The following is a 19,064-nucleotide window of genomic DNA, read 5'->3' on the forward strand; positions in this document are numbered from 1 at the left end:
TCCGACAGACAACGGGTGGCCACGCGAGGACGCCTTTGATAATTAAAGCACATTGGCTGGGCTCGGCCGGAAAAGGTTTCAGATAATGGGTAACAAAGAAGCTAGATTCCCCAGCTAGTGTGAATCGGCCGGAGCTGCACTGGCGTCAATGCAGGGCCAGATCCCCAGCTGGGGTAAAAGGTTGGAGCTGTGTTGGAGCCAGTGGAATCAGATCCCCGCCTGGTGAAAGTCAGCGTAACACCAGCAGAGCATCAGGCTGTATGTCTGGAACACAGGATCCAACAACAAACATCTGAGCAGTATGTGCTCTGCCCTCTCTAGGAAGTTGTAAGGGCAGGAGATCCCCAGATCACCAGGTGAGGTTACGCACTGCAGAGGGCCAGCACACGTCCCATATGAACTCCACCTATGCCCGTGAGTGCATGGTCCTTGTTCTGGCCCCTCTGCAGAGGGGGTTTCCCCCACATCAGACTCTGCTGACACCTGCATTTCTAGGGCACCCTCCAGCCGGGAATTGCCAGGCACTTGCCAAGGGCTAATTCAGCCTCACTCCCCTCTTCTGAGTGGGTATTGTTAGTGCCATTGCCCCAGTTACAGGCTGGGGGAGACACGAGGCATCTGTTGGCCCAAGCCTCTGCAGGAATAGCTTCAAGAGCCCTGCTGCTGAATCTTTCCTGTGAGCCCCGAGGCAATGCTAGCTGGCCCATGCCAGCCCCTAGGGATTCAGTAAGAGACCAGAGTCCCGGCTGAACAGCCGGAAGGAACTGACCCCAGTATGTCCTTGTTCTGAGTGCTGTGCCTGTAGCACAGTCAGGCCTAAAGCGCCCCACACTGGTGGGTAATGGCATTATCCCCCTTGCACAGCCTGAAGCATAGTGAGGGGCAGTGTCCCAGTTACACAGCATGGCAGGGACATGCCCAGCATTTCCTGTCTGCTTGGGCTGTACCCTACACCTCATTGCCTCCCTTTACCAGGACTCAAACTCATGACTTTGGCTGTCCAAAGTAGTCAACACCACCCCATGGTCTCAGGTGAGCTGCTGGCTCACGTCAGTGGTAACCACTAGAGGGTGATCTGTGTCATTCCAAAAGCGGAACAGACGTCTCTGGAGAATGAGTCAGCTGATAAAGTTCAAATTGGCTGGCAAGTGCTTCCAATTCCCTGAAAATGAGCCTTAATTGGATATTGTGTTTGGCGTCTTCAATCAAGAGAGTATAAATATTTCTGATACATACCGAAGCTCCTTGGCTGATAGTGAGAACAGTGATAAGAACACAGTGAAAGAATAAAAGCCGTTATCATGAAATTAGTCAATACCTGGCTGTACTGAGTTCTAGAGGAGGAGACAGTGTACAAGCAACATGTATATTTATTTCCCTGATGCAATTCAGTACATGTTATTGGTGGGACAAGGGACACAAGGGTTGGCAAAGCTTAAATAGTGTAAAGAACTGGAGAGTATGGATGACACACTGCCCTCTAGTGGGTGGAATCAGCTCTTCTTGGTTGTGTGTCATAAACCCTACATTGCAAACAATAATTCTCCTTTAGGCTAAGTAGGAGGGGCCTGTGCTCTTTGAGGAGGGGGAATCTGGGTGCTGTGGCAGTACTAGGTGGCTATGGGTTCCTGACAGGAAATCCCTGGTGCTTTCTCTTTGGGTGGCAGATTGCCACTGATCATTGGGCGAACTGTGCTACCTCTTTCATTGCCCTACCTGGGTGTCGATGGCCGAGATCTTATTTTGCCCTTGAGGAAGCTCCTTTTCTGCCTTTTCCTCACACGGAACAGGGGAGTAAACACTTTATTTTCCAGTTTCCGCCCTGTGCAGCCCCACTGGTCGGAAGCATCCCCTCTGGATTTCCAGCCTGTCTTCTTGTTCTCCAAGGCCACCGGGTGGTCAACAATTCTCTCTGGTGGGGGTCTATACGTGCCGTGCCCAGCCCCCTGGCTGCATGAAATGGGAGCAGAGGCCTCGAGCAAACCAGCTCCTTGCTTTTGCCTGAGTTTTCTCACAAGGCGCCAGCAGGCAATCTCAGATGCTCTGTCAGTGACTTGGCATTTTGACAATCCCACTGTGCACCTATCTCTTCATTAGGTACCTAAATGCCTTTTCAAATCTGCCCCTCGAGCCCAGGGCAGAGGGTTTGTGTAGAAGGCACAAGGAATAATAAACAAAGCGCCAAGGCAAGGGTTAACAAAGCTGTCTGGGAGAAAGGCTGTTTTTCTGGGGGAAAAGATCTAATTTTTCTTTCCAGTGTCATTCAGGCTGGTTTGAGAACTAACCTTGCTGTCAGTGTTCTTCCAACCAGCCATGACTGTGGGGCACCTCTCCCCATCCCTCGACTCAGGGGAGAGGACTGATCAGAGCTCACAGCACATGAGTAGAGCTGGGGCAGGAATCTCTTAGATCACTCTCTGCCTGGCACTGGTGTCAAGGCCTTTGCCACAGTTTCCCCCTGTGAAGGGCTAGTGGACCAGCACTGTGCTGGCATTATTACATTACCAGCTCACCCGCCAAGGAGAAATGAGATCCGATGGCTGGAAGCAGAATCTAGACACATTTGACGAGAAATAAGGAGCACATTTTTGATGGTGAGGGTCATTAATGGTTGGATCAACTTACCAATGGGGGCAGGGTGGAGTCCCCAGGTGAGATTTTTAAATCCAGGTCAGGTGTCTCTTCCTCAAAGCTCTGCTCTGGCTCAGCTGCAGGCTCTGAGCTGGATGCAGGAGGTCAGAGGGGCTGGTCACACGATCTGTGAATCCCCCATGTTCTAGGGGAATGATGAGGTGTCACGGATTCCTGTGTAGTACCCGCTGCTCCTCCGACCGATGCAAAGGGCGGATGTCAGACGGGGTCTCACCCGGCAGACTGGGCGCAGACCTCCACCCCGAAGGGGGGCCATGTCAGCTGGACTTTGAGTCACAGCAGCACAGCGCCCCCTAGTGTAGATGCGGTTAGACTAGTATAAATGGTTCAGCTCTTCCTGGATAGGAAAGGAAATAAGCGATACCTTGGCCCAGGTCCTCCAAGGCACCTAACTTCTAATGGCATCCTTTGAGGACCTGGGCCCTAGATACCGGTCATGTTGGCATGTGAGGAATAGCCAGGTGCTGAGGGCTCTCGGTAAATGCAGAGGGGGCTTGGCGAAAGGTTTGCCAAGTGGCTGTGTGCATGTACACACGTGTGCCCAAGCAGTTCTTGCGTGTGCAAGTGGGCTCGCACATGGGCCAGACAGAATGTGGCCTTTAATGAAAATGTCCTGATTTCTTTCAAAAAATTTTCACAGAAAATACCCCCATTTTCCAGCCGGGGCACTGGGGGTCAGATGGGTGGAGCTGGCCCAGAGCCCAGCCAGGCCATGCTCTCCTCTGCCCATGACACTGTCCACGCCCCCAGCCTCTGTATGCCTGAATGGCCCCTCCCAGGGCTCCCAGGTGGCTCTACCGGGCTGGTTCGCCTAGACACCTAGGCAGCGCTCCCAGCAGAGGCAGAGCTGTCCCTGGGATGGGCCGCACCATGCTGAGGCCATGGGCATGGGGGAGAGCCCCCCGACCGACTCCCAAGGCACCCAGCGTCACCTTGAGGCCAGAATTCCAGCTGTGCTGAGCCCCCCTGATTCCACTGGAAGTTGCAGGTTCTCAGCACCTCTGAAATCAGACGCTGGCCGGCTCCTGCCCCCTCCCCTCCCGCACAGATTAGTGCCACCCGCAGGGGCTCCTTGGCAGAGGCTAAATCTCACCCTACCCTATATCCAGGTTTGCGCTTCCCTTTACCAGAGTGAGGTGGCCCCATCACGTTCCCAGCTGTGGAGATTCCAGGGCCGTTCGAGATTAGATCTGGGCACCAGGCCCTCAGCCGCAGCGTGGGAAGGGCCAGCCCAGACTCAGGCACTGAGGCCTGCTCGACGCTAGAGCATACGGTCGACTTGGCTGCATTGCTCAGGGTGTGCAAGAATTCTCCCATCGGCCGAGCTGCTCCCTCAGGGGGGAGAGGTCGCCTATGCCAGTGGGGGCGCCCCTCATGTGTAGCTAAGCCCTGCGTCTTCCTGGGAAGTCTCCCATCTGCATTCCAGCCTGGTCCAACCCTCCTTAGCTCAGGAAAGCAGACGTTCACACACACACACACACACAGCTCCTCAATGGCCCCAGGAACAGCTGGGCCTCCCTGGGTGCGGGGCCTGCCTCTCCGTTCCCACCACACGCCCAGAGCCCAGACTCGGCTCCCACAGTCCTAGGTGGCTCGGCGGCCCAGTTAGCGCAAACCCTGCAGACGTGGCCTCGATAGCTGAGCCAAGCGACAGCTGCATGCAGGTGACATGCCACAGTGGGAGGAAAGGTAATTTCGGAGCCTTGTTGGAGACAAGGGGGGGGGCCTTAACGAGCCAGCCAATCGGCAGCAGATTGTGCCAGCCCTGCGGAGGAGGTGCTAGGACAGTCAAGGGGGAGTTTAAACTGTTCTTTGTTGAACAGCGAGTCAGCTGGTCCCTCTCCTTGGAAGGATCCCTGGCTTGAGCTAGCGGCAGTGGAGCCAGCATAGCCAGCTTCTCAAAGGCACTTGGGACCCTAACTCCCATTGACTTCAGTGGAAGTTAGGAGCCTACATACCTTTGAGGATCTGGGCGGGGGAGACTTTCCACTGACTTCCCTGGGGCTTGGCTCAGGCCCCTGGCCAGCCAGTGAGAGCAGCGGTAGGTACACAGGCAGAGGCCATGGGTCTGGGCTCCTGAGAGCTAACCCTGGCCCCAGCACTGACTGAATACGTGCTGCTAGCTCAACTGCCAGCTATGAGCTGGCTGCAGGAATCCCTGGATGAGGTCAGACTAAGTGGGCAGAATGGCCCCTTGTTGCCTGAGCAGACGTGACTCTTGAGTGGGTCACTCACTTCTCTGCCTCATGTTCCCTGTCAGAGGCTACCAGCATCATTGACCCACTGGGAGGGTAATTGTCAGGGGTCACCATTATAAAACTATCAGTTATCCCCAGTGATGCCAGTTATTTCCTGTCCTCTGGCTTCGCCCATCCCATGCAGCTGTCATGGAGCCGGAGTGGTTCTTGGTCTATGCAGGGATTCGGGGGGGAGCTAACTGGGGCTGACTCCCACTCACCCTGCCAGTGAGGTGACGCTGATCCCCGAGTGGAGAGTCGGTGTAAATGGGGCCCAATGCTGTGATAGCTCTATTTCCGCTGAGGGGGATGATGGTCACAGTGCTCCAGGGGCTTGATTCACGCCTGCCTGGAAGAAGCAGGAAAGCCCCCAGGGGCCACTGTGCCAAGGAGGAATTCACCCCTGCAGGAGGGCGGGCAGCAGGCAAGCATCCTGCCAGTGAGACTGACCTGATCCTCAGCTGGGGTAAATCGACATTGCTGCATTTTCTGGGACAGATGCAGGGGGATTTGCACCTGGGGAGGGTCTGGCCCAGTGTTCCTGCACCAGGGGAGGAGAAGCCAGACATGAAACTAGAGAAAAAGCATGAAACTGATCAATCCCTTGGGGAGAAATGCAGAAAGCAGGGAAACCTTGAAAACAGGGGAAGCTAGATTTACACAATTTATTTGCATACTCATTGGTGTTTTTAATCTCTATCTATCTATTTATCTATCTATCTATGGCATTTCTATTCAACCCATCACTGCCAGATCTCGACACCTCCAGGTTCTTTCCCCACCCTGCCCCCAACTCTCTGGGTGACCCTGGACAAATCATTTTCCCTTTCTGTGCCTCAGTTTCCTCATCAGTAAGGTTGGGTTAGTGATACTGCAACTGCCTATACCCCCAGGGGAGGGGGGCTGTGAAGGTTCTGATCTATAGCCCTGGTCCCTGGTTGGTGTAAATGGACATAGCGCTATGGAAGGTGATGGAGTGTTGCCAATTTACATCAGCTGAGGATTTAGCCCAGCATGTGTATTGTGCTCAGGAATTGGGGCATTTGCATTGTCATCTCGACATACACCCCCGCCCCAAGGATTTGTGGATGGAGTCGCCTTGTTTGCATATCAGGGGTTCGCTGGAGCAGCCGTCATGCGTTCAGATGCCTCAGGGGTCCCAGCGCCCCGCCAGAGACTGGGGACCAATGTGCCGGCTCTGCCTGGGGACGGGAGTGGAGCAGGGTGCGTTACTGCATTGTTAGCCCAGAGCTTTCCGGAGATTAAAGAGTGGACTCAGCAAACAGCCTCTGTGTGAGCACCAGGAGGGGTGGGAATCCCAGTAACCTTTGCCAGTGCCTGTCGCAGCCTCAGGGGTGCCAGGAAACACTCAACAGGCTTGTATGTCCCTACCATAGGCAGCATCAAACTGGAAAGCCCAGGGGCCAGCTCTGGCCACTCAATTCACATGGCTGCTGGGCCAGGGGGAAGCCCCACTGCCCCGACAGGAGACAGCAAGGTCTGGGTGAGAGAGTGCGGGGTCGGTGCCCAGAGCCCTGGGGTGAAATCCTGGCTCTGCTGGATCAAGGAGAGGTTTGCCATTGACTTCACCAGGGCCAGGAATTCACCCTGGTGACCATTCCTGGCTCTGCCAATGACCAGCTGCGGGACCTTGGTCAAGTCATTTTCCCTCTCTGGGTCTCTGCTTCCCTTCCCCCCCTCCCGCTGTCTTGTCTGTTTGTGCTGCCAGCTCTGCGGGGCGGGGATGCGCCCTGGTGTATGTATATACAGCTCTGAGCACAATGGGAGCCTGGTTGCAGCTTCTAGGTGCAAGTTAATGCTGCTGCTACTGCTAAGGGCAGTGAGTCTGCATCCCTGACGTCTCTGTGTGCTCCCAGAACACACAAGCACTGTGTCCCCAGCCTGCACTCGGGACGCTGCTACATGCACAGCCACAGGTAGGCCCAATGCCCAGGGCACCTGAGAACACCCCGAGGTCCTCCCCACCTTTTCCAAGTAGGGCCAATGTGCTGCTGGAGAGTGGAGCTGAACTCCAGTTTAGATCACACATGACATGAATGTGAAGGTCTTGAATTCTTACCCCCACTGAGGGGCACCAGCAGAGCTGGGGGGTGGGGGAGCCCAGGGCTGGGCTAGCAGGGGGCTGCAGGTCGGGAGTGAGGGGCATCAGCATCTCCCACCAGTTCCAGGATCATGCCCCTGGTGTCATTTTCCCTTTCATTGACGCTGCTGCTGGTGGCTCTGGGTCTGGATTCTCTTTGGAATGGCTCCCAGTGCAGACCCCCATCCCACAGCCAGGACCCTGCTTAGCACTAGCTGCATGTGCACACGCCCCCCACACCTATTCTGGGCTTTGTCTCGCCCTGAGAAGCCATGAATTTGCAGCTGGCGGGAGAAGTGTGCGAGTCCAGCTATTCTGTGCTCAGGGGGACACATGACCTATAATTAACGGCTGCTTAATTGATGTGCCTTGGGGCTTAATCACAGAGCCTCCTGAACTCTCCCTGCATGGGCTCCGTGCCAGGGCAGCTGCCTGCGCCAGGGCCATTGTGGCATGAGCCAGAAATTAGCAGCTGGAGACACCACGAGGCATATACCCCCTCAACGAGTCTCTCTTCCCCCAGACTCTGTTCCTCCCTCCCCATCTCCCGGTGTGCTGGGTTCTCCCCTCTCCTGACCTGGGAAAGATCAGAGGGGTGGGCAGCTGCCAGCTCGCTCGATCTCAGGCCTAGTCTAACTGTTCCCATTGAACTGGGGTCCCAGACTCTGCTCCCCAAGTGCTCCTGGGCCATGTCCTGTAGCCCCAAGGATGACGTCCCGGCTCATTGGTGTCCCTCTCGACCTGCAGTTTGGCAGGACTGAGGTCATCGACAACACCCTGAACCCCGACTTCGTGCGCAAGTTCATCCTTGACTACTTCTTCGAAGAGAAACAGAGCCTGCGCTTCGACCTGTGAGTTCCGGGGCCCCAGCGCTGCATAGCGGGGTGGGGGAGAGGCTCTGAGGGAAAAATGACAAACGCTGCAGCTCAGGGAAGACCCTACAATAACACATGAGCGACCCTGGCTGGGGCTTTGCTCGGGTGCTCAAGTCCCATCAACATTGAGTGAGAGCCTGTCGTGACGGCCTGTGTGACGTCTCAGTGGTGCGCTGGCCTGGTGCATGCGGGGGGGACATCCCCATGCGTATCACGGTCAGATCTCCCAGCCCCGGACATTGGATAGCGACTCCCCAGCCTAGTCCATAGCTTGGGGCCAGGGCGTTCCCATGGGACATGGGAGACCCAGGTTCAAGGCCCTGCCCTCAAGCAGGAGGCCGTGCGCTGCCCTAGGAGCAGCTGCCTGGTGGTGATGGGGAGTGCCAGGCCCTGCTGGGGGGGGCGCTATGGCTACGCATCATGTGCTTTCTCCGCCCCCCGCAGGTACGATGTGGATTCAAAAAGCCCCGACCTCTCAAAGCATGTGAGTAAGAGCATGTTCCCTTCCCCTCGCCCCGCCACGAGAGCTGCTCTCACCCCTCCTGCCCTGCACGCTCCAGCCTAGTGCCCCAGCGGGGACCCGGGCAGCAGGGTTTGGCAAGGAGGCCTGGTGCCAGGACTGCCAGTGGCATGGTGATGCCTGGCCTCACAGCTGGCAGGCACCCAGTGGCTCCTATGTGAGTGAGTTGGAGGGTCTCTGGCCAGGTACCAGGCAGCTGCCTCACCACCATGCCACTTGCCCCCCTTACTGGCAGCCTGAGGTTGACTGAGCCTTGAAGACTGAACCTCCCTGTCACTCCACCTGGGGATCCCTGGGACCGAGGGGGCTGCAGGTGCCTTGGCTAGAGCCTGAGGGTGGAGATGGCAGTCAGCCCATGCCAGGCTACATCGCCAGCTTCCCAGGGCCCTGCTCACCTGGGGCAGAGATTGTTCTGTGTGCCCGTGTCATTGTCAGACATGCCCACGGTTGGGAGACCCAGAGCCAGGGCATGGCTGCAGCCCGTCATGGTAGCAGGGCCAGCAGGGGAGCCAGGAGTCCATGCATCTGGATTCAGGCCCATCTCATCAGTACATTTATAGTGAGACCGCAGGCTGGCAGTGGGATTTGGATGGCCCATTGCTAGTAGCATTAATGGGAAATCCCAGCCGCAGAGCTTTGTGACACAGGCTCCCTCGTGACCATCCTGGGGGGTGGGATTTCCTGTGTTCCCTCCTCGCACTTCCTGCTGTCTCCCATGGAAAGCCAAGGTGATCCCTCCACCCCCCCGCAGATAAATCACTATTTGCATTGCAAAATTTCACCATGCAAAGAGCCAGTTTCCCAGCTGCCAAATGCACAAACATTTCCCCATCTGTCCCAGACCGGAATTCTTCCCGGAATACCCCTGTTTGGTGCAAAGGTGCCATTGCCCCGTGAGGACCCGTTTTCACAAAAACTGATTGGTTTGCCCTGCTCCAGTGAAGGCCACCTGCAGGGCCGATGTGTTGAGGGGTCTGAGTGGAGAATCCGGATTCTTGGTGCTCATCATGGTCCTTTGCCCCACCAGGATTTCCTGGGCCAAGCATTCTGCACACTGGGGGAGATCGTTGGCTCAGCAGGAAGTCGCCTGGAGAAGCCGCTGACGTGAGTGCTGGGAGCATGGGGCAGAGGGCAGGTGCGTGTGGGGACAGCAAGGCAGGGATGAGCAGCTTGGACCTTCATGGTGCCCCATGCTGCTCAGTGAGGGGTTTGAGCTCCAGGGAGTCACTGCTGAATTACATGGGGGAGAGCATTGTGGGGACCAGGCCCAGTGGGGTTACTCCTGATTTCCACTGGGATGAGTGTGAGGGGAATCGGGCCAGTAGGGTTACTCCTGGATTACAGGGGGTGAGTGCAAGGGGCATCGGGCCAGTGGGGTTATTCCTGGTTTACAGGGGGTGAGTGCGAGGGGCGTCGGGCCAGTGGGATTACTCCTGGGTTACAGGGGGTGAGTGCGAGGGGCATCGGGCCAGTGGGTTTACTCCTGGATTACAGGGGGTGAGTGCGAGGGGCATCGGGCCAGTGGGGTTACTCCTGGATTACAGGGGGTGAGTGCGAGGGGCATCGCACCAGTGGGGTTACTCCTGGGTTACAAGGGGTGAGTGCGAGGGGCATCGGGCCAGTGGGGTTACTCCTGGGTTACAGGGGGTGAGTGCGAGGGGCATCGGGCCAGTGGGGTTACTCCTGGGTTACAGGGGGTGAGTGCGAGGGGCATCGCACCAGTGGGGTTACTCCTGGGTTACAAGGGGTGAGTGCGAGGGGCATCGGGCCAGTGGGGTTACTCCTGGGTTACAGGGGGTGAGTGCGAGGGGCATCGGGCCAGTGGGTTTACTCCTGGGTTACAGGGGGTGAGTGCGAGGGGCATCGGGCCAGTGGGGTTACTCCTGGGTTACAGGGGGTGAGTGCGAGGGGCATCGCACCAGTGGGGTTACTCCTGGGTTACAAGGGGTGAGTGCGAGGGGCATCGGGCCAGTGGGGTTACTCCTGGGTTACAGGGGGTGAGTGTGAGGGTCATTGGGCCAGTGGGGTTACTCCTGAGTTACAAGGGGTGAGTGCGAGAGGCATCGGGCCCGTGGGGTTACTCCTGGGTTACACCCAGTGGCTGGGGGGGTGGGGAGGAACCAGGCCCTGAGCTGCGTTTGTACAGTGTAGAGCCAGGCAAGAGAATCACAGCCACTGTGGGCTGCTGGAGACAGGATTGTACAACATCGTCCTGGGGACTTTCCCCTGGTTCCCCCCTTGCCTCTCGCTCCCTGAGGTCCTGATATGATCAGTGTGGCGCCAGCAGGTGTTTTCCTCCTGTGCTCGGCCTCTGGCGGGCAAGTGAGGCTTTGCTAGCCCAGCGGTGCAAGGCTGAGGGTGTAAATAGGACTGAGTGCCTGAGGGCTGGCCTGTAAACCCAGCACAACTCGGACTCTACAGCACAAGCAGCCTGGCTCCTGGTTCAGCTGCTCACCCACCTGCCCCTTCTCTCCCCGACTGCTGCCTCCACCGGCCTTTGCCTCACATGCCCTACAGCCAGAACCGCACCAGCCGCCTTGGCCCAGCAAGGCACCTTGGGAGTGAGTCAGTAGCAGGCGCTCATGGTGGGCGGGGATGATGGGCCAGGGGTTCACGAGCCCTGAGTCCTAGTGCCAGCTCCACCCAAAACTCCCTGGGTAAGTCACTAGCCGGCTGGGCTGTGCTCCCAGCTGTGCACGTGGGACAGTGCCCTGCACAAGGGGTGTGCGAATTCTTACATGAGAGAATTGGGGTCGGGAGGTGCAATGGCGCCAGGGCCAGCGATCAGTCGCTAGGCATCTATGTGGGGATAATGCAATTCCCCAAGGGTCACCATGGCAACCTCCACTGGGATTTCTGGGCATCTTCAGCCACTGAGAAGGACTCTGGTGTTTAAAGCCGACCTGACATATGCTGTTCACTGTTCCTTGCTGACAGAGATAGGAGACCGGAGGGGGGTGATTTGGGACGTTTTGTTTTTTCCTTTTGAAATCTTGGGAATGTCAAGATTGGCTTTCCCAGCTTTTGCTGGATATCTCCTCGGGGGACCCAGAGCTGTGGATTGGGGACCCGAAACTGACAGAGTGTCAGTGCCAAGACATTAACAAAGATCACTTTTCTCCCAAGTTTGTCAGGTGTTTGAGTTAAATACCCCTTAAACCCCCCTAAAAAGTGCTTCGACCAGCCTGACCAACTGTCCCTTCTCCCCTCGGTGCCGAGGTTTCACTTCCTTGGTACCTGCAAAGTCATAATCCTGCTAGCTTTCCAGCCATCCTGAGAGAGCCCCAGGCAAAGCTGGGTAGGGTGGATGAGACCTGAATTTCTAATGTAACAAACAAGCATGCAAATCTTTTAAGAAAAGACTTTTCAGGCCTTTTTTGTCTGATAGGAAACGCCCAACTCCACTGCCACGGACCATCCCAGGGCTAATAAACCAAGTCAAGCATGCAGAGTCATTCTTCCTGGGGCCTTTCCCACCCCTGCACAGCATCAGTGGAGCCGGCAAACGCCCGGTGCCAGGTCAGCATGTGGAGCTGGCAGTGCTGGGATGTCAGGCCCAGGTGAAGCAGGGCCTTGCTGACCTGTGTCACAGGCAGGAAGTGCGTGTGGCTTGCTTTGAAATTGGAGGTGGGACTGGTCTCCCCATCTGTGCCCGCCTGTCCAGAGCCCTGGAGGGAGAGCCCCGCATGAGGCCTGAGAAGCCTGCCAGCCGCTGCTCCCTGTGCAAGCTGGGTGCGTCTGGCACTGGCTTAGTCTGCTGCAGGGTGTCCCTCGGGTTTCCCTGCCCCTCCCCAGGCCTGCCCAAGCATAGGGCTGTGTCGCACCATGAAGCACTCTCCCGGCCGTAGACTTGAAGGGAAGGGGGGGCCAATGGTCAGGACCCTAGGCTGAGAGCTGGGAGACCTGGCTCAATGCCCCGCTCAGCCCTGCACTCGTGTGTAACTAGGCAATTCACGCAGGGTTCGTCTCTGTTTGACCTGCTCACGCCACCACCTGAAAACAGCAGGGTGGCTCGGGACAGCTGCCCACGTAGAGGGTCAGCTGGGGTTGCAGCTCAAGCAGAGCTGGCTTGGGAACATCTAGGCCAGCTGAGAATCCCACCTTCCCCTTAGTCGTCTGTGCTCCATGGGGGATAACAGCTCTGTGCTGGGACACGGGATGCAGGAGGGGAAAGAGTGTGACCTGCTCTGGTACTGCAGTGACTGGGACAGTGGAAACACCACCGGCGGGTGGCCAGCTCCTGAGATGGACTAAATCTGTCTAGCCCCTAAGGATCGCACCATTTCCAGCTGGGTCCCCCTAGTGCTGCTGCCATTCAGGGAAGGGGGATCTGTTTCCCTGGAGAGGAGCATTTCCCATTTTGAAATGCTCTGGATGGCTCGGTGCCCCCGCTGCTCCCAGAGGCCCCCCCGGGACCCGCAGATCAGACCCAGGGGATTGTCACAGTGCTTGATAAGAACAGTTCTGGGGAGTGGGGTGAGGCAGAGAGGAGGCTGCATGGCAAGTAACCTCATTTAGAATCCGCAGCCGATGCCAGGCTGGAGTTATGGGGCGGGGTTGTAGGAATTTTTTTCTCTTATTTTAAGGCTACTTGAAACTCTTCAGAATTGCTCCTGGAGGGTTCATTTCACTCTAGCTAGCAGGAGCTTGCGTTAGATCAGTGTGGCAGCTGAGAATTCCCTCTGGCAGGTGCGGGGTTTGCTGCCCTAATTGTTGGACTGGATGCCAAATTCTGTTTATTGTATGTGTCAGAATGCAAGGAAGAGAGCATCTGTGAGTGTGTGTGTGTACTCGCACATGTGTGTGGGCGTTCGTGGGTGTGGGCATGCGTGGGTGTGGGCATGTGTGGGCATGGGTGTGGGAGTGCGTGGGTGTGAATGGGTGTGGGTATGCGTGTGAGACACAGAACATACTATTATTGGCAGTTATTATTAAACATATTTATGTGGAGCCCATTTGGACACTTCCCAAAGCTTAATCTGAGCCGGCTAAGATGCTGCTGAGCCAGAACAAACCCCCTGCTTCCTGCAGCACTGCCAGCCAGCAGGAATTAATCCATTGGCAAGGCCAAAAGAGCCAGGGCTTGCAGTTCTTTTGGAGAGGGGCAGGTTCCTGTCAACCTATTGCTGGGGTCCCCAGCAGCTCACAAACACTGGTGAAATCACCATCAATGCCAGTGCTACAGATGGGGAAACTGAGACTCAGAGACATGGTCAGGGTCACACGGGAAGCCAGGAATTGATCCCTGAAGCCCCAAATCCCAGCACAATGCCTTAATGACTGGGCCATCCTCCCACCTTCCCCCCACCCCCAACAGCTCTCAGAGGCAGGGGTCTGCTCCGGGGACTGCTCCATCACCAGCCCTGCCCTGGCAGGCTTGCCCCCGTGAGAGCATACACAAGTGTGCCTGCCTGGGGGAGCATGCGGGACCGAGCTGTGAGGCTGGAGCTGGAGCTGGAGCCGGCCTGCCCATGAGCAGGGCTGTAACCATTCGCTGGGGTAAGAGACCTCCCTGCCTTGGGTCTCCTGGCTGACTTCCAGTCCTGCCAGGCTGTCCCAGCACAAGCCCAGAAGGGCAGACTTCCTCAGCCCACCATTCCCCTCCCCTGCCTGCCAGCACTGCCCCCCACACCTGCCCTCCACACCAGCCCCCTCTTCTGTTACCCCATCCACTGGATGGTGCACAGCCGGGACATCCCGATGAGCAGGGTCCTGCAGAGCACATGGCCTGGCCTGGGGGTGGTGAGTGCGCAGGGGGGTGGGCAGGGAGCCAGCCCAGCTGTGGTGTGTGGAGTGTTCGCGGACCCTGGCTACTGTTGGGTTTTTCAGTAACACTCGCCCAGCGCTCACTCCCCAGAAGACGTTTTACAAAGCAAGCAAACCTGATTCAACAGGAAGCCAAGGGCTGGGATCCTGTAGGGCACAGAGATGGGAGCATCACTGTGAACCACCTGCCGGCCCTGCAGGAAAGATGGGTGAGGTGACCTCACATTAAACTAGCTTCCTGGCTCTGCAGGCTGAGAAGAGTCTTGATTATGTAAGCGGGGAAATAGTCCCGTTATTGTGGGGAACTTTCTTGGCTTCTGCACGACCCCGGTGAAGGGGGCTAGCGAAAGGATCTGAGTCCTCGCTCCCACTTCTTTTACCCAGTGGCCTCCCTGCCCGTGAGGACTCCCCTTCCCCTCTCCCGTCTGGCAGAGTCCTCATAACCCTGACAAGGCTGGGCCCAGGAATCCTGGGGGGCTCGACCCCCAGCCCTCCTGTGGTCACCTAGGACAGGGGCTAGGGTGTCCCCACTGCGGGGTACTCTCTCTGCACTGGGCACTTCTCTGACCCACTGACCATTACATACAATTTGAAGCAAATGCAAATTATTTAAACAACAATTAATTTTAAAAAGAATAAGGAAAAATGGGAAATGCTAAAGAAAACACATCACCCCGCTCTGTGGCAGGGAACATCACAGACAGCGTCTCTGGAACGCCAGGGCAGTTCACAGTCTGCTCCTTGTAAGTCCCAGGCCTTCTTCTCAGACCCTGGCTGTGCTGCAGGATGCTGTGGGTTGGACACTTGCTCTGGTGGTGGCCACACGCTCTCAGGCTCTAAGTGGCAGGACCCTTCTTCCCAGTGTCGCCCCCGCCCTGTCGGGGTTATGATCCAAGCCTGGCCTGCAGAGCCTCTTGGTTGAGGCATCTCCCTGTGCTGGACCCGCTACCCAGGGTCCTCCTCATTCTCCCCAGCTGCTCAAGACACCCGGCTCCGGACTGCTCCAGCCCCAGCTTCAGCTCCAGCCCCAGCCCCAGCCCCAGCTCCAGCCCCTCTGCCTCAGTACGGCTGCTGCTTTGCCTCCAGCTCCCTGGGCTGCTTCTCTGTCCCCTCTGGCTCTGGTTGCTGCAGTTCTCCTCCCAGCACAGGTCTGCTCTCTGGGCTGCTTCTGTGGCCCCTCTGGGTCTGGTTGCTACAGCTCTGCTCCCAGGACAGGGTCTGCTCTCTCTGGGCTGCTTGTTAGTAAGGGGGCAACAGTCCCCTTACAGTAACATGACCTGTTCCCTGGGGCCTGGCTGGGGCTGGAGAGAAGGGGAACCTTCCCCAGACACTTGCTGGGACACCAGCTCCAAGGCTCTCTCTATCTCTCTCTCCCACTCTTCCCCATGTAGCCAGCCTTGCCCAGCCTGCCGCATTTCACCCAGGACATGGGTACACACCCTGATGCACTGCAGCAGCCTGGCTGGTCCCATGGTAGCTACAGAGACACTTCTGATGTTTCCAGGCTAGGTCTGACGTTCCAGAAGGGGACTTGCTCAGTGCTCCTGCCCTCATTGTGTGCGGGGCCAGCCCTCCCGGAGCCAGCCCCTCTACGAACCGCCAGTGCTGCTCTCCTGTTGCAAGGGCAGATGAGCTGCTAGGACATGCGGAACCTCTTTCCATCCAGACTTGGCTAATCAAAGGGAGCAGATGAGGCCCTGGATGTGCTCTGGACAAGCTGGATCACGAGCTCTGCCTGCATCTCCAGGAGGTGTCGGCCGGTCTTTGATGCTCAGCTCATGTGGGGAACGTGCTCCAGGGGCCCGGAGAGTTCAGAGGCTCTGGCTGCAGAGCAGCGGGCACAACAGCTCAGCGGAGATTGCTTTTCCTTCATCTCCTAGGCTGTGCTTTTGTGCTGACAGTTTCAGGGGGCGGCTGCCTGGGGACGGCAGGTTCCTGAGAGGCTGCAGAACATAACTGGCCTCCTTGTTTTGAGCACCTGTTCTGTTCCTGAGCACGGGGTAGCGACACACAGCAAAGCTCTGAGACTCAGACCGAGACCTTGTTATGAATTGGTTCCACGCTGCGTGGCCATCCACCCAGACAAAGACCCAAGCGCGTTGTCAAGCCTGGTGAGGACTCTCTGGGGAGCAGGCTGCTCCAATGAGGAGTCCAGAGGGGAAGTCTCCAGGTCATGATAGCCCCTTCCCATCCACTCCCACGCACCTTGGCTCTCTCTGCTCCCTTTGCCTGGCATAGCTTCCTCTGCATCCCCCAGGACAATGTCCTCACTGTGTGAGCCTTCTCCTCTGCATCCACTGCTGTCTGGAACTGCCTCCCTGCACCACCTGGCATCACTCCCTCGCTCTGTCCTCCCTATCCGGGACCTAGCACCTCGACACCTAACCTGTGTCCTCCCCTAGGAACCAGGCAGGCTGATGCCTCTGACATCCGCCACCTCCAATGGGAGAGTCCCTGCCTCTGGCTCGCAGCACTTGGATGTGGAGCCCCCAGTGTGGCTGCTGCAGGGGGAGGCGCACGCAGGGCACCCAATGGAGGATGGCACCGCGTGGCAGCTCATGGGGCCACGGGCCTAGGGCGGGAATGGCTTGCTCAGCTGATTGGCAGGCATTTACACCCAGCTCAGATGGGGAGTGACTGCAAGTCGTCGCCATCCCGTGGCTGTTTGGGGGCCCCTGCATGGAATGAATTTGCAGGGTCTCAGACCACTGACTCATGGCAAGCGGCCCCAGCAGAAAAATGACACCAGACACTAATTAGCCTACTTCCTGGCTAAGCTGGGAGACTGTCTCCCCGCTTGTCCCTTCCAGGGAAGAGGGGACATACAGGCAGCAGGGGCAGGATGGGAGGAAGCTGTGCCAACCTGTGCCCACGCCGGGGCTGTCAGCCTGGCACCCAGCATCAGCATCAAATTCACCCCATGTCGCAAATCCAACCGGCTTCAGGGATTCTCCTTCTGTTCATTTCTGGTCCCTAGAAGAGCAGCAGATGGCTTGTTAATACCCACCCCAGCCCCAGCCCCAGCCCCAGCTGGCTGATTGCAGAGGCTTTCCCAGCTCCTTGGATTTATTCGCCTTTCAGGCTCCTCTTCTTAACGCCCGCGCCCCGTCTAACTCCACAGTAAATGTTCCACACGCCTCCTTGGATTGGTCAGATTCCCTCTCTCGGCAGCCATTTGTCACCGGAGTCTCTTTGGGGGATTCATTTCCCTGATAGAAACAAAACTCTCCTGAGCCCCTGGATCCTGACTCTGCATTTCAGGCATCAGCAGCCGACAGCACCAATGGCCCAACTTGCAGGGGAGCTGAGTGTCCTGAGCTCCTGGAGGCAGGATCGGGCCCCTGAGGCAGCAGGGTTGTCTGGGGTGCGGGTACATTGGGCTCCTTAATGAGATCGGCTTTTTGTAATCAGGGGAGGTTGAGGGCTTCTCCGAGCAGCCTAGAAGTGACGTGTTGAATAAGGGTGTTGGGAGCTGGGACGATCCTGCCAGGACCTTGGAAGCGGCCAAAGCCTCCAGTGCCACCCTGGGTTTCCCAGCAGGGCCCAGCCTGCCCAGGGCAGAGGATTCGATGTCAGAGCAGAGGGGCACATGCAGGAAAGCTGACAGCTCATTATCTCAACAGCTGCTTCTGCTCTCCTCCAGCAGACCACACTCCCCTCTCTGATCTGGAACTGGCTCCCATGCCCCTTTGCCTGCTCTGACCATTCACTAGCGCTGCCTGCGTGAGTCCTGTTCCGCTAAAAGGGGCACGTGTCTGATAGCCATGAGCAACGTTGACTCTGAGCCTCCGCCTGTGCCCCATGAGAGGACCCCAAATGCCCGGTGCTGCTGGCGGGCATGTGCCATGTGCTGCCTTGTGATGCGGCAAGCTGGGTTGAGAACTCCTGGCCGTGCCCCTCACAAGTCCATTGCCAGGGCTCAGTGTTAAACCAATAACCTTGGGGCATCGGGGCACAAAGGTGTTTGGGTGTGGCTGGAGGCAGGACTGCGGGGTTCGCTCATTTCACTTGCTTCCAGGTCCCCGGGCGGGTGGGGAGGTTGGTCGTGCTTCAGAATAAGATGCTGGATGTTCCTGTCCCTGCCCTGAGCTGCGGGTGAGCCACGTGTAGCGCGGGCTCCGGGAGCTGAATTTGTACAGCCCAGAAGAGGGGGAGGGGGAGGAAGAGGTCCGAGCAGCGGCTATAAATCCCTGCCAGGTAACAATGTGAGTGCGGGAAGGGAATTACTCACTGTCTCTGGAGCAATGGCCTGCTGCCAAGGAAGAGAGGAGTGAGGAGAGACAGGCAGCAAAGCCAGGGAGAGGCTGGGGGCAGGGATGGAATAAATGGGAATAAATGTTACACGCGGGTCAGGGTGTCTACAGCGACTCAGCCAGCTCAGTCCCATGGCAAAGTCGCCCCTCAAAACCCCTTCAGCCCTTTAGAAAAGAGACAGAAGGGAAAGCAGTTAAAGCCTTTGCAGTGTAAGTCAGCCTTGCCTTGTAACACCCTCTGCCAGGGCCTCTCCCTTCAGTGGGAGTCTTTAGAAGGGAAACCCCCGTGTCTGACAGCAAAGGCTGCGTCTGCACTGCGCACCTTACAGCGGCACAGCTGTGCCTCCAGGGTCTTGTCGCTGTAAGGCACGCAGGGTAGCCGCTCTTTGTCGGCAGGAGCGAGCTCTCCTGCCAACCAGATACAACCATCCCCAACAGGGGGCAGCAGTTTTGTCAGTGGGAGAGCATCTCCACACCAACACTTTTCGTTGGTAAAACGTTTGTTGGTCGGGGTGTGTTTTTTCACACCCCTGACTGACAAAAGTTTTACCAACAAAAGTGCAGTGTAGACATAGCCTTTGATGGTATCAGAGTTGGTATGAACTGTCCTTGGGGCAAAGAGCAGAAGTTAGCCAGGCTGGAGCGGTCCTTGCTGTGGTT

General features: G+C 57.3%; 1 protein-coding gene across 1 annotated transcript in view; it reads left to right on the forward strand.

The window, feature by feature from the left end:
• The window catches only part of CPNE5 (copine 5), a 207,665-nt gene that overhangs the window by 57,474 nt on the left and 131,127 nt on the right, over positions 1 to 19,064 (forward strand). Inside the window, exons 4-6 of the mRNA XM_038380314.2 lie at positions 7,738 to 7,841; positions 8,310 to 8,349; positions 9,413 to 9,489. Of these exons, the coding sequence (XP_038236242.1) occupies positions 7,738 to 7,841; positions 8,310 to 8,349; positions 9,413 to 9,489 (221 nt within the window). The remainder of the gene's footprint in view (positions 1 to 7,737; positions 7,842 to 8,309; positions 8,350 to 9,412; positions 9,490 to 19,064) is intronic.

This window comes from Dermochelys coriacea, chromosome 21 (assembly GCF_009764565.3).
Source record: "Dermochelys coriacea isolate rDerCor1 chromosome 21, rDerCor1.pri.v4, whole genome shotgun sequence".
Lineage (NCBI taxonomy): Eukaryota > Metazoa > Chordata > Testudines > Dermochelyidae > Dermochelys > Dermochelys coriacea.